We start from the raw sequence: 15,497 nt of genomic DNA, 5'->3' as shown, positions 1-15,497 counted from the left end.
CTTTGGTGGTTTACTTTTTATTTTTTTGGTATGGTGGTGGGGGGGTGGGGGTTATGGGGAGGAGTATTAAGGAGGGGAGTACTAAGTATGAAAGTTGGAGTGGCTGGTTGGCTCTAACACTGCAAAGGGGCCAGTATGGAGTATACCAGATGTACATAGGGGAACCACGATAGACCAATAGTACAATGAGTCAATAAAATCACACAAACTGCCGTGAAGTATGGGAGGACTGGGGTGGATAGAGTACAAAACTTGTTCAAGGAACTATGGTTGTGGGTTATGGAATAGTATTATGATGAGGTTGGATAGGTTCCAACAGTACACTCAATTGTAAGTTGCCAAATTTTACAAATGAATGTCTAATGTTCTATTCAGTACTGACATGTATCCAACATAATTTTGTGTCATCTCAATGAGATTTATTGGTACTGATTCAAATTTTCTGTTATTTTTTACTTTAATTATTTCTGTTCTCTAAATGCAGGCTACTTTATCAATTAAAACTGAAATCTGATTTTTTTTTTTCACTTGCATTTGTAATTCTCTTAAATATTTTGACAGATTCCAGAGACATTGTTTCAGACTACTCTTAAGTGCCTGGTTGATGTTGTTGTTTCAGAGACTGCTACACTGGCCTCAATTGCAATGCAGGCACTAGGTCATATTGGGCTGCGTGTTTCATTGCCTCCACTTATTAATGATTCTAGTTCAGGTGAAGTTTCTGTGCATTTGCTGAAACCTCATGGATTGCTTTTACTGTACTGGACTTGTTATATCTTTACAGCTATACTTGAGGTATCACATAAACCCATTTATTAAATGCAGTTGACATTCTGACGGTTTTACATGAAAAGTTGAGGAAGCTACTTTCTGGTGATGATATTAAAGCGATTCAGAAGATTGTTATTTCCATTGGACATATATGTGTAAAGGAAACAGCATCCTCACATCTAAATATCGCCCTTGATTTGATTTTCAGTCTTAGCCGGTCTAAGGTAGGTGTAATTTCTTAATCAGCTAATGTGCTTGTATACGCATTGGACTGCTTGTAAATATTATCTAGCATGGTTTTTTCATTCTTTAAAACTTATACAAACAAATCTGGATACAATAAATTCAGTAAGGGATGAATTTAGCCTCAAACCAAAACCAGACCAGTGGCGGTCATTTCTCTTTTTTCTAACATGGAATTACTCCTATGAAGTAGAATTAATCCAACCCAATATGTGTAAATCCTGGTTTGGTTCAGGTCAAAATTATTATTTTTTCTATATGATATGTGGGAAATCTTGATGAGTGGAAATCATTATCATGATTACCCAAGAAAAAGCCAAGATGGAAAACAAATTAGGAAAAAGAAAAAGGGAAAAAAAGCTACTAAGAGAAAAGGACAAATTAGTAAGAGGAATTTGTTCCTCATTGTAATCAAATTTTGATGAAATGGGTTGTTTGTTGCGTTTTATGCTTTGTAATAAGTTAAAAATCTCTAACTTGAAGCAATGAGCACATTCATAGGCCTTTTATGTCATGTAAATAAGGATGATTCTCAGGTTGTGTTTATTCTCCAACCTCTAATCTTTAAATTTGAGTAACTTTGGTTAATTGTTTTTTTCTTGAATAAGGAGTTTGTGACCAAGCAAAAATGGCTTAAATACTGAACTAAACTCAACCAAGGGATTGGTTCTGTTCAGTTCTTAGGTTGCTTTGGATTAAGTTGTACCCTAGTGGATGAGATTGGAAAAACCCTAATAATTACAACTTTGGAGTTTTACAGGTTGAAGATATCCTCTTTGCTGCTGGGGAGGCTCTATCATTTTTGTGGGGTGGTGTTCCTGTGACCGCTGATGCGATTCTCAAAACTAACTATACTTCACTTTCCATGTTTTCAAATTTCCTTACTGGAGATGTGACCTCGTCACTTGCAAAATATGGCCCTGTTGAGAAAGGCAAAGTGAATGATGATTGTCATGCCTTGGTTAGAGATGCAATTACTAGAAAGCTTTTTGACGTTCTTTTATACAGTACCAGAAAAGAAGAGCGCTGTTCCGGAACTGTCTGGTTGCTATCACTTACAATGTATGCTGGCCATCACCCAGCCATTCAAAAAATGCTTCCTGAAATTCAGGTTTGCCATTCCTTTACAAGTCAAAAATATCTATAGTGTTATTTCCCCCCCTTTTTCTTATCTTTGAAAGTTACTTGTTTGCATTGTACCGAAATTCAAGAAGAATAAACGCATGCTGACCCCAAAGTTTTGTGATTAAGGTTTTTTTGTTGTTATTAGTACAAATTGCAAATGCTAATGCTGCCAATGACAATTCTATACGGCTGCATTTTCTTGCAAACACCAAAGAGGCATTGATGTTAAAACATTCTTTCCAGCTTCTTGTAATACCATAATTGGATTTCTGAGTATAAAACATTTTCATATGAATGCAGGAGGCTTTCTCACACTTACTTGGTGAACAGAATGAACTTACACAGGAGTTGGCCTCTCATGGCATGAGTATTGTGTATGAAATTGGTGATGCAGCAATGAAGGAAAACTTGGTCAATGCACTTGTAAGCACTCTGACTGGTTCAGGGAAGAGAAAAAGAGCCATCAAGGTAACTGTTTTGATACCTTATATATAAAAGTTACTGTTCTGATACCTTCTATTTCTCTCTCTCTCTCTCTTCCCTTTGAAGTCTGAAGTTCTTGAGTTTTTATGCAGCTTGTTGAAGACTCTGAAGTGTTTCAAGAGGGGACTATTGGTGAAAATCTAAGTGGAGGGAAATTGAGCACTTATAAGGAGCTTTGCAGCTTAGCAAATGAGATGGGGCAACCCGACTTAATCTATAAGTTTATGGATCTTGCTAATTATCAAGCTTCTTTGAATTCCAAGAGGGGTGCAGCTTTTGGGTTTTCCAAGATAGCAAAGCAAGCAGGGGATGCTCTTACACCATATTTACGCTCATTTTTGTTATATCTTTACAGCTATACTTGAGGTATCACATAAACCCATTTATTAAATGCAGTTGACATTCTGACGGTTTTACATGAAAAGTTGAGGAAGCTACTTTCTGGTGATGATATTAAAGCGATTCAGAAGATTGTTATTTCCATTGGACATATATGTGTAAAGGAAACAGCATCCTCACATCTAAATATCGCCCTTGATTTGATTTTCAGTCTTAGCCGGTCTAAGGTAGGTGTAATTTCTTAATCAGCTAATGTGCTTGTATACGCATTGGACTGCTTGTAAATATTATCTAGCATGGTTTTTTCATTCTTTAAAACTTATACAAACAAATCTGGATACAATAAATTCAGTAAGGGATGAATTTAGCCTCAAACCAAAACCAGACCAGTGGCGGTCATTTCTCTTTTTTCTAACATGGAATTACTCCTATGAAGTAGAATTAATCCAACCCAATATGTGTAAATCCTGGTTTGGTTCAGGTCAAAATTATTATTTTTTCTATATGATATGTGGGAAATCTTGATGAGTGGAAATCATTATCATGATTACCCAAGAAAAAGCCAAGATGGAAAACAAATTAGGAAAAAGAAAAAGGGAAAAATATGGGGTGGCATTGGTGATGAACCAAAATTCCATTTGGTTAAATGGGCTACTGTTTGCACTCCCATTGCTTCGGGTGGTTTGGGGATAAGAAAGGTAATACTTTTTAATGAAGCTTTGCTTGGGAAGTGGCTATGGAGATTTGGGATGGAGAGGGCTGCCCTTTGGAGGCAAGTGATAGCCGTGAAATATGGTTGTGAATGGGGTAGTTGGTGTACTAGGCCTACTAATGGTCCATATGGTGTTGGCTTGTGGAAAAATATTAGTCGGGGATGGCCTACTTTCTCTCGCCACATTCTATATGATATTGGGGATGGGTCTAGGGTGAAATTTTGGCAAGACCGTTGGTGTGGAGAAACATCTCTTGTAGTCAGCTATCTTGAATTGTTTAGATTTTGCCGAGATCAAGCGGTTAGTGTGGCTGAGGTTATGAAGTTTGATAACGGAATCCTGTTTTGGGATGTAAGTTTCTTTAGGGGTGTACATGCCCGGGAACTTGAGGCACTAGATAGTTTCATGGATACCATATATGGTGCGTCGGTTAGAGGGCTTGGTGAGGATAAGATGTGCTGGAAATCTATTCGAGAGAAGGGCTTCACGGTTAGGGATTATTACAATCTCTTAATGGGCTCTAATGACTATTGGTTTCCTTGGAAAAGCATTTGGAAGCAGAAGATCCCTTCTCGAGTAGCTTTCTTTGTTTGGACTGTTGCTTTAGGGAAATGCTTAACGATTGACAATTTACGAAGAAGGAAGGTTTGGATATTAGACTGGTGCTACATGTGCAAGTGTAATGGGGAATCGGTTGATCATCTTTTTCTTCATTGTCCAGTTGCAATGGATATGTGGGCTATGGTGTTCGGGTTGTTTGGAGTGAGCTAGGTTATGCCGCAATCTGTAGTGGGGCTTCTAGCATGTTGGCAAGGCAGTTTTGACCGTCATCGAAATGGGTCTATATGGCTTATGGTTCCCCATTGCTTATTGTGGTGCCTTTGGAGGGAGAGAAATAGTCGGTGCTTTGAAGATAAGGAGAGATCCATATCAGACTTGAAGCTATTTTTCTTTAGCACTTTAATGGATTGGTTGGCTGCATTGCGGAACCAATCCTTTTCATCCTTTCTTAATTTCTTAGATTATTGTAATTTTTGTCTTATCAAAAAAAAAAGAAAAAGAAAAAGGGAAAAAAAGCTACTAAGAGAAAAGGACAAATTAGTAAGAGGATTTTGTTCCTCATTGTAATCAAATTTTGATGAAATGGGTTGTTTGTTGCGTTTTATGCTTTGTGATAAGTTAAAAATCTCTAACTTGAAGCAATGAGCACATTCATAGGCCTTTTATGTCATGTAAATAAGGATGATTCTCAGGTTGCGTTTATTCTCCAACCTCTAATCTTTAAATTTGAGTAACTTTGGTTAATTGTTTTTTTCTTGAATAAGGAGTTTGTGACCAAGCAAAAATGGCTTAAATACTGAACCAAACTAAACCAAGGGATTGGTTCTGTTCAGTTCTTAGGTTGCTTTGGATTAAGTTGTACCCTAGTGGATGAGATTGGAAAAACCCTAATAATTACAACTTTGGAGTTTTACAGGTTGAAGATATCCTCTTTGCTGCTGGGGAGGCTCTATCATTTTTGTGGGGTGGTGTTCCTGTGACTGCTGATGCGATTCTCAAAACTAACTATACTTCACTTTCCATGTTTTCAAATTTCCTTACTGGAGATGTGACCTCGTCACTTGCAAAATATGGCCCTGTTGAGAAAGGCAAAGTGAATGATGATTGTCATGCCTTGGTTAGAGATGCAATTACTAGAAAGCTTTTTGACGTTCTTTTATACAGTACCAGAAAAGAAGAGCGCTGTTCCGGAACTGTCTGGTTGCTATCACTTACAATGTATGCTGGCCATCACCCAGCCATTCAAAAAATGCTTCCTGAAATTCAGGTTTGCCATTCCTTTACAAGTCAAAAATATCTATAGTGTTATTTCCCCCCCTTTTTCTTATCTTTGAAAGTTACTTGTTTGCATTGTACCGAAATTCAAGAAGAATAAACGCATGCTGACCCCAAAGTTTTGTGATTAAGGTTTTTTTGTTGTTATTAGTACAAATTGCAAATGCTAATGCTGCCAATGACAATTCTATACGGCTGCATTTTCTTGCAAACACCAAAGAGGCATTGATGTTAAAACATTCTTTCCAGCTTCTTGTAATACCATAATTGGATTTCTGAGTATAAAACATTTTCATATGAATGCAGGAGGCTTTCTCACACTTACTTGGTGAACAGAATGAACTTACACAGGAGTTGGCCTCTCATGGCATGAGTATTGTGTATGAAATTGGTGATGCAGCAATGAAGGAAAACTTGGTCAATGCACTTGTAAGCACTCTGACTGGTTCAGGGAAGAGAAAAAGAGCCATCAAGGTAACTGTTTTGATACCTTATATATAAAAGTTACTGTTCTGATACCTTCTATTTCTCTCTCTCTCTCTCTTCCCTTTGAAGTCTGAAGTTCTTGAGTTTTTATGCAGCTTGTTGAAGACTCTGAAGTGTTTCAAGAGGGGACTATTGGTGAAAATCTAAGTGGAGGGAAATTGAGCACTTATAAGGAGCTTTGCAGCTTAGCAAATGAGATGGGGCAACCCGACTTAATCTATAAGTTTATGGATCTTGCTAATTATCAAGCTTCTTTGAATTCCAAGAGGGGTGCAGCTTTTGGGTTTTCCAAGATAGCAAAGCAAGCAGGGGATGCTCTTACACCATATTTACGCTCATTGATTCCAAGGCTTGTACGTTACCAATATGATCCTGATAAAAATGTCCAGGTACACATTTTTGAGCGCTCTGATTTATATTTATGAATTTCTATTCTATACTGGATGTAGTTTGTAACTTAAAAATGTAAATATTTTCAGCTGCATTCTGTATTTTCACATACACTTTAATGCGTATATTTCTGCGAGTATTTTGTTTCCTTTTCCCCCCTCTTTCAAATGAGCATACTAACTTGTATATCTTAATATTGTCGTTTGCTTTAGGCCAATTAATGTTAGTAATGTCATTTTCTCATTGCCTGTTGTTCTTGCAATGTTTTAGGATGCAATGGCCCACATCTGGAAGTCACTAGTAACAGACTCAAAGAAAACCATTGATGAAAACTTGGACCTCATTATTGATGATTTGTTAATACAATGTGGATCGAGGCTTTGGCGTTCACGTGAGGCATCCTGTCTTGCCCTTGCAGATATCATCCAAGGACGAAAATTTGATCAGGTGAGGAGGTCTATATTCATTTCTTTGTCCTAGTATATTGTAAACTCACGTTTGACGTTGTAACCTATACAATCCTTGCTTCGGTTGCTCAGTATTAGTAAACCAAATTTTCTCAGAAGATTAGGATATTGATTCAGAACTCAATTTAAAATTTTAAATATTACTCTAGTATGGCATGGCTTAATCAGTAAACCTTGCAATTTGTTTTGATAGGTAACAAAAAATTTTATTAAAAAAAATAGCCAACCTGAGTACATTAGGAATGTACTGTAGGGGCAAAAATCATGAACCAAAATTATAATGATAAAGTAGAAGAGGAAAGGAAAAACAAGAAAAAAGCAATTGAACCACACTCCATACAAGGAGAGTATGTAAGAAAAAAGACTTAATCTCTAGCAAAGACCGTTCACATCCCTCAAAACATCTTGCATTCCTTTCACTCCAAATACACACATCAAGCAATTTGGCACAAATCTCCAAAAATCTATATTGCGATGTTTCCCGTACTTACCTTGCCAAGACTCAAACAACTCAATAACCTTATGTGACATAACCCATTGAATTCCAAACAAACAAAACACCAATGACCACAACTCACCTTACAAACTTTTTTGCAATGTAGAGTTTGAAAAAATTTTAGTATCTCTTATCCTGTGCTTGTAACTACAATAAGCTGCAAATATCATGCCTCAATTTGATTACTGGATTGTCCTTGGGGAAAGTATGGAGTGGTGTCAACTTCTAGAATTAATATTCAAGATGTGCTGAAACAGAATTCGAGGTCCGTATGGGGTTAGTCTTTGGAAATTCATCGGGAAGGGTTGGGAGGGTTTTCATCGGTCCAACAGTTTCAAGGTAGGCAATGGCTCTTCTATTAATTTTTGGCATGATTCTTGGTGTGATGGGCCACCACTGCAGATCGTTTGACTTACTTGGGGGCTATTACCACTAGGGTATTAGCTTTGTTAGACCGATTTATGATTGGGAAATGGTTTCTTTTGCCTCTTTTATGAATTTACTTTATATGGTGTTGATAAGGCAGAGTGGGGTGGATATTCTTTTTTAGAACCCTTGTTCACCGAATGTCTTTGAGGTTGGATCCTATTATAAGATTTTACATTCCACGTTCCATTTTTCTTTTCCTTGGAGGAGTCTATGGAAGGCTAAAGTTCCTTCTAAAGTTAGCTTTTTCATTTAGACATCAACTTTGGGGAGAATTCTAACTTTTGATAACCTTAATAAGCGTTGAATAATCATTAGACTTAGATTGGTGTTGTACGTGTAAGAGGGATGGGGAGACTACTGATCATCTACTCCTTCATTACCTTGTGACATTCAAAATTAAGTAAGCTTTATGATTTCTGTCATCAATAAAAATAAAAATTACTATATATTTTGAAAATCTAACCGTTGAATTACATGTTCTTTATTCTCTTAATACACATGTCAAATTTTGTGTTAATTGGATATTATTTACTATATGATTTATAAGCGCTTATATTTTATGCATAATTCTAAACTACAAAAACTTGCAATTTAAACAATTTATTGATGACATAGCTATTGATCTTTACTTTTCTAGAAATTTTGCAAGCATGGAGGTTGTAAGAAGAAGATGTAATCCAATGATCTATTTGTCAAAATTCATCTTCAATAAAAATATATTGAGTAAGGTTGTAGCTTTATACTACAACCAATTTTATAGCTAAACTTTGTCCATATTTTTATTAAAATTATACAATGATTTGGCCTTATTAATGGGAAATAAAAGTACATTGTTCTTTATATAAGATAGATATGGATGCATTACAATCTAGAATCCTTTGCAATTAGTGCTTCTTTTATGTTCTTGCTTTTCTCAATTTTTTTTTTTTTTACCTTTTGTTTTGCTCTGTGCTAATTTGCATTTAGCAGTTCTTTGATAATACATCTTTCTTACCTATCAAAAAAAATTACAATCGAGAATCTTGGTTTTACTGTTGGATTCAAAGTTCATTTCATTTCTGTGATTTGGACTTAAACTAATTGGATTCAAACCTGATCTTTTCTTTGATAGGTAATAAAAATTTATTAAAAAAAAGTATAGTGCAGCATACTAACAGCTCAACAAGCTAGGATCTAAAATTACAAAAGTCAATAAGCTCTGATAAATTAGAAAAGGAAAACATCCCAGCTGCTGTCGTCCACTCAAACCTGATCTTGTTCAATACACAGCAGAATCTGAAATATTAAAAGCCCTTTTTTACTCTTCGTTTTTTACCACTGTAGTAAACAAGATTAAGTTTCTGTATTTGTATATACATCTACAATATGGCCATTCTTTCCTTTTAGTGGAGATGTGAATTCATCGACAACTTTCGGCAGAATCCAATACCGTCTGATACATCTTATACTCAGATTGTTCCTATTTTTCTACGTACAGCATCTTTAGAATATCATTCGCGTTTGCTGCTTGGTGATATCTATTAATTATATTTTTGACATGTAGGTCGGAAAGCATTTGAAGAAATTATGGTCAGCAGCATTTCGAGCCATGGATGACATAAAAGAGACAGTTCGTACTTCTGGTGATAAATTATGCCGTTCTGTAACTTCATTATCTAAGAGGCTTTGTGATGCATCCTTAACTGAAATCTCAGATGCAAGTCAAGCCATGAATATTGTTCTTCCTTTTTTGCTTGTGGAAGGCATATTAAGTAAAGTTGACAGTATCCGTAAAGCATCTATCGAAGTTGTTACAAAACTAGCGAAGGTTAGCATTGTGTTACAGTATGCTTTTTTTTAGTGAAAATAACTTAAGTTTTCTGTTAATGTGGTACTAGCTTTTAAATAGCACCTCAAATAATATTTTTCAGACTGTCCAATACAGTTGAGGTCTCATTATGAAAGGTTACTTTGAGTTGTTTATAGGAATATTATTCTTGTCTATTCAAGGTATAATTACATGCATATATATTTAATGTTTTCCGTGTATGTGTGTAACACTTGGATGCTAAGAGCTAGTTTGGATAGTCCAAAAACTGAGTGATATCACTCAATTTTCATGATCCATCATCCAAAACTTGTGGGTCCCACAAATGATGCAATGTTTGGCTTGGTTTTGGATGCTTGTTTCCATCACTCAAAATTTTGAGTTTGGATGATGGAAACTGAAAACACAATTTTGGTGTTTTCAGATTATGGATTATGAGTGATAGTGGCAAAATGGTAAAAAAATCAAATTTGTGGGACCCATTCTCCTGACTTGTCACTGTCAAGTAACAGTGTCATATTATTTTTTTTCTTTTTCTTTTTCATTCTTTCTTTCTTCTTTTGCAGAGTTCTATTGGCTTTTTTTTTTTTTTTCCTACTATTTCTTTCTTTCTTCTTCATACCCACTCCACCACCAACAACCTTTTTTTTTTTTTTTTCTTCTTCTTCTTCTTCTTCTTCATTCTTTCTTTTTCTTTCTTTCTTCATCAGACCCACTTCACCACCAACGGTTTTTTTTTTTTTTTTTTCTCCTCTTCCTCCTAGTTTTTCTTTCTTTCTTTCTTCTTCAGACCCACTCACCATGTTCATCCACGCATAAATATATGCCCAGAAACAGAAACCCACTCCTATTTTCGTGATTTTGTTCTTTCATCTAAGGATTCCTGGGTTTGGGTTGGCAATTTTGGATCACCGATCTGAAGATTTTGTGTTAGTGTGTTTGGGTTTTCTGTGTTTGTAGTTGTGGTTTGAAGCTTGGGCTGTGATGGAGGTGGGATTGTGTGGTTGTTGGTGTATTGATGATTGTAAATTTTTTCCTTTTGTGGTGTAGTTGATGGTTGGATTTTTTTTTTTTTTTTTTTTTTTTTTTTTTTTTTTTTTTTTTTGTGGCCGTTGGTGGTGTTGATAGTGGTGGGTTTTGAGTTTTCCATTGATGGTGGTGATGGACTTGGGAGAATATGAAAGAGGGGAAAAGAAAATGGATGTGGGTAGCAACCATAACCCTTGTGTAGTGTCAGTGGGGTGGGTTCACCATTTTGGCAAAAAGTAGACTTAAAGTTGAGATATGTGACTAACTTTTGTAACCAAACAACAATTTTGGAGTTTTTGAATGATAGTGGGGTTTGGGTTACGAGTAATGAGATTTGAGTTAGAGTTATGAGTTATGAGTATTAAGTTATAAAAACTGAGTCATGTCTAAACAAATTGGCCCTAAATGGTTTACCAATCCTTGATCTTGATAATACATTCAATATACATTCTTTGGCTACTTCAAGAAGAGGAAAGGGATTATATCTGCTTGTTTTTAGTTGATGTGGGAATCTTGATACGAGGAGGTGGAATTGCTTGTGTCCTCTAAATGGGAGAAAGCTCTAGTACTATTGTCGTACAGTATAGTATCATTGTGTTTGCTGCCCCAACTAGGTCAAAAAATGCCATCCCATTATTACTAAATCTCACTGAACTGTCAAATTGTATAAGCCTTTTGCTTGGCTTTGGAGGGGGATTCTTTATTGAAGAACTGTATCTAAAGATATGCAAATAAATATTTATAAAAAAAAAGATATGCAAAAAGAAGATATTATGAACAAGACTTTATTTCTAATTAATTCAAATATATGTTGTTGATATAATGAAAAAGAAATGTTGTACCTAACATCAACTATTCTTTAGGCAACAGCAACAGCAAATAAAGGTGCCAACGATATTAAGAAATACTTTCAAATAAATCCATAAATGCACTAATGACTTTACACTTTTAACAAAAATGCAACAACTAACTTATTGAGTTATGAGTTGGTATAGACTGAGTTATGAGACAGGTTCTGTCATTCGTGATTAATTTGATCCCCACAACTAGGGTCAATTAAATTGAAGGTTTTCTCCATATTAATTATTTGTACCCTCATGCTTGTTTGAATTGTTGGCCATAATGTCATTTTTAACCACTCTTTTCCCTCCTTTCCTCTCAGCACCTTCAACATGGATCAAATCTCTCCTTAACTGTATTGGCATAAGCATTACTGACCTGGGCTGGTCCACATTAAATTAATTTCCTACTGTTGTACCATCATGTTGCCTCCTATAGCTTGACAACAAGCTCCTTTGATTTTGTCTTCTATTTTTTCATATTGCCTTTCTTTTGGCATCCTCATTCCTGTTGTACTCAGTTTCGTGGCATGTTTCTTCACTGTTCAACAATTTATTATAAGGCATGCCTTTGACCATCTCAACACTTATCCAAAAATCTCTGATGTCCCCTGGTGGATCTCTGCATGTTTCCTTTTCTTCTCTTTTTGAAATTACTTTTTTCACTCCCATATCTTTAACAAGATTAGTAGCCTGAAGACTAAAACAGGGTGCAAAAAACTGAAAATCCTTCTCTTAAGTTCCTCTAGATACATGGGTACATACCCTCCTAAAATCTTTTGCAAAACAACTGAATCGAGGTTCTAGACAAGTTTTGGCTATTCAATCTTGTAAACTAGTCAAGATTGAAATTGGACAGATGGCTTGGCACCTGGAGACAGGACAAAATGGAAGATTGCTAGTTTGACTTGCTGTATTAGTTGCAATGCGAACCTTATTATTTCACTATGTTGCCATTGCCTTTTCTTTATTCCTTTTTTTTTTTTTTGATAAGTAAAATTTCATTAAAAAATAGAGATTAGAAGGGCGCCACCCATATACATAGGAACTGTAGAACAGTACACCAAAAGTAAATGCTAAAGTACATTGATCAATCAAATCATGCAAAGTAATAGAAAACATCCCAAAAGCATTAGTCCACTCAAACGGGGTCTTGAGGAATAACAGCTTCAGGTCATGAACAGATTTTTAATAACCCTCAAAAGTCTGACCATTCCTTTCCCGCCAAAGACCCCGCATGAGGCAATGGGTAATCATTACGACACTAGCTGAACTTGCCTTTCAGCTAGCTAAAAGCTCCACAACACCCACATGTTGCCATTGCTTTTTCATATTCCCTTCAAGGATCTCAAGGAACCTTTTTCCTTACTCTATTCATTCATTAATATAAGGAATTAGGTTGTTGACTTTATTATTCTTTGTTCTATAATCATGGATTTCATTGTAAAGTCAATATATTTGCAATGTTAGCTATTGAGCTCTAGCTCCAATAGCCCCTCTAATGCTTCCAACTTTCAGATTCAAGAAGTGAGAGGAGAGTTTGGGTTTAGAGAAGGATTAGCTTGTTGAGAACTTAAGAGCAAAAATAAGGCCAGGCTCTGTTATTGGAAAAGAAATTCTCTACAAGTGAAAAATTTATTACAAGGGTTGGAATTCTATTATTTATACTCTAAGAACAAATAATAGGCTATACTCCCCTTACATCCTGGTTACTTAAGCAAAATGACAGCCCAAAATAACAAACAAGTAACAACCACTCAAAACAGTTCAGAGAATGCCCTGCATCAGAGACTTCTCCTCTTAAAAAAACTTGTCCTCAAGTTGGAATACTAGCAGAAACATCTTCTTCAGTTGTGTAGTAAAGCAATAACTGTTTCACTTTGATGATATTAGAAATGTTGAAGTGGGGTGGAGGCTGCACTTACCATTGATTTGCTCAAGACCTTGCTAGGATCAACTTTTCTATCATTAAGCATCACATAAAATCTAGCAGGCATCAAGGTTTTACTATGTTAAAGCGCATAAATGATTAGTGGGAAGGACATGACAAGCATGTTCACTCTATTCTCCCCCATTATAATGATATAAGTTGTCAGATGCTAAGCTTTTGGCAACACAAATGCCCAGTGGGATATGGTCAATTGTTCTGTTTACTATAGTGGACATAAAGGAGACTTGTAGAAGGATATAAGATCTTGATGTTTTATATGATTTTAGTGGATTGGTTTAACAGCTCCTTTTTTGCATATGCAGTTTGAACTTTATAAGGTTTTGTGCTTTATTTTTTATTTTTCATTTGTTCCTAAGTGACTGATTCTGGTAGTACAACTTTCAAGCTGTCACATGTTTAATTAGTATACATTACTTGTTAATCAATAACCAAGGTGTAAGCCATTAATTTCTTTCATTCATTGGTTGTGTCAAAAACTACATATCCCCTTTTATTAAAAATTGCTCTTGGATTTTGTGCCTTATTTACAGGGTGCAGGAATTGCAGTTCGTCCACATTTATCTGATTTAGTTTGCTGCATGCTGGAAAGTTTATCAAGCCTTGAAGACCAAGGGCTCAATTATGTTGAGGTATAACATAATCTTTGTGCCATTATTGCATTTATATCAGCTCATGCTGTTTAGTTTATTCATATATTTATTTACTTTTCTGTTCCAGTTGCATGCAGCAAATGTTGGAATACAAACAGAGAAGCTTGAACATTTGAGAATTTCGATTGCAAAAGGCTCTCCAATGTGGGAAACTCTTGACATATGCATAAAAGTTGTAGATACTGAATCATTAGATCCATTGGTTCCTCGTCTTGCTCAATTGGTACGCTCTGGAGTAGGCCTCAATACCAGGTATATTGTCATGCTTATTCATGTGCTGTATTTTAGCATCCATTCAAGATGAAAAAGGATTTGTTTTGTATTTAATAGCAGTTTGTGTTGCCTGTTTTCTTTCTCAATTTATATATATAAACTACTCTTTCTTACTTATCCAAAAAAAAAAAAAAAAAAAAAAAAAAAAAAAAAAAAAAAAACCTCTTTCTGCAGTGAGTTATAGCTCAACTGGCTCTTCCTTTTCCTATAAAATGGGATGGAGGGGAAGTTTTGGGTGGGTGTAGGACACACTGGGTGCATGTGTAATTTATACATGACAAACATAATGATAAAATACTGCTCAGTGTTGTAAGATTCTGGCAAAATCTTTATGTGCAAATTATTAGTAACATAACTATGGTTACAAATTTTAGTTTTATGGTAAGTGCTAAGCAGATCAATAAAGGACATGACTTAAACAGAAAAAGTTGCAAATTGTAAAAAATTGAAGAATTGATAGGTATGGAAGTTTGGGGCAAGCCCCTTAACTTGTGTGTAATGTTACATACAAAACCCTGGGCGACATAATCAAGTAAGAAACAGATGGTCACCAAAATACAAGAAACTTTGATTTCTTCAAACTTCTAAAGATAACGTCCATAGGTGTTTATTCAATTCAATTGATTCAAGTTCAAGATCCTTGACTTGCCCTGTTGTGAATGAGCTCTAGTTCAATTGGTACCTTCTCCCCTTTTAAGTGCTAGTCGGTGGGTGAGATCATAGTTTCAAGACCCATCAGATGTGTTTGTAACTTAACCAAAAAAAAAAAAAAATCCTTTAGTTGCCCTATTATGTCCCTTCCAGTTGCACTACATAATAAACTCAGCAAATTTCAAAGGTTCAGTTTGTTTCATTTATTTTATTGGGTTTCAGGAACTTGGCGTGAAATGTTTGGGTATTGTCTTAACGTGGCACATTTGAAAGGAATGTTAAATCCTTTTACATTTACAATGTTGCACAAAATTTTGGGTAGTAGCAACGATTCAATTTTGGATCCAAGTTTTACTATATTCCTTAGTGTCTCCTCATTTCATTTAATACATTATTTATTTTGATAATTAATGAAATTTTTTATTAGAAAAAACAAAAAAGCAAACTTAGCACACGATGGTGTACCAATCAAATTTTTTTTTTTTTTTAATAAGTAATAAGTTTTATTGATATCAAGAA

At 35.4% G+C, this 15,497-nt stretch overlaps 1 protein-coding gene across 1 annotated transcript in view; it reads left to right on the top strand.

The window, feature by feature from the left end:
• The window catches only part of LOC112035785 (uncharacterized), a 43,183-nt gene that overhangs the window by 17,928 nt on the left and 9,758 nt on the right, over nt 1–15,497 (top strand). The window contains exons 18-26 of the mRNA XM_065770802.1: nt 562–712; nt 826–995; nt 1,775–2,125; nt 2,440–2,607; nt 6,092–6,385; nt 6,657–6,833; nt 9,322–9,585; nt 13,935–14,033; nt 14,122–14,306. Of these exons, the coding sequence (XP_065626874.1) occupies nt 562–712; nt 826–995; nt 1,775–2,125; nt 2,440–2,607; nt 6,092–6,385; nt 6,657–6,833; nt 9,322–9,585; nt 13,935–14,033; nt 14,122–14,306 (1,859 nt within the window). The remainder of the gene's footprint in view (nt 1–561; nt 713–825; nt 996–1,774; nt 2,126–2,439; nt 2,608–6,091; nt 6,386–6,656; nt 6,834–9,321; nt 9,586–13,934; nt 14,034–14,121; nt 14,307–15,497) is intronic.

The sequence above is a fragment of the Quercus suber genome, unplaced genomic scaffold (assembly GCF_002906115.3).
Source record: "Quercus suber isolate HL8 unplaced genomic scaffold, Cork oak 2.0 scaffold_36, whole genome shotgun sequence".
Taxonomy (NCBI): domain Eukaryota; kingdom Viridiplantae; phylum Streptophyta; class Magnoliopsida; order Fagales; family Fagaceae; genus Quercus; species Quercus suber.
The sequence above is the reverse complement of the archived record's forward strand: the minus strand, read 5'-3'. Positions and strand labels throughout refer to the sequence as shown.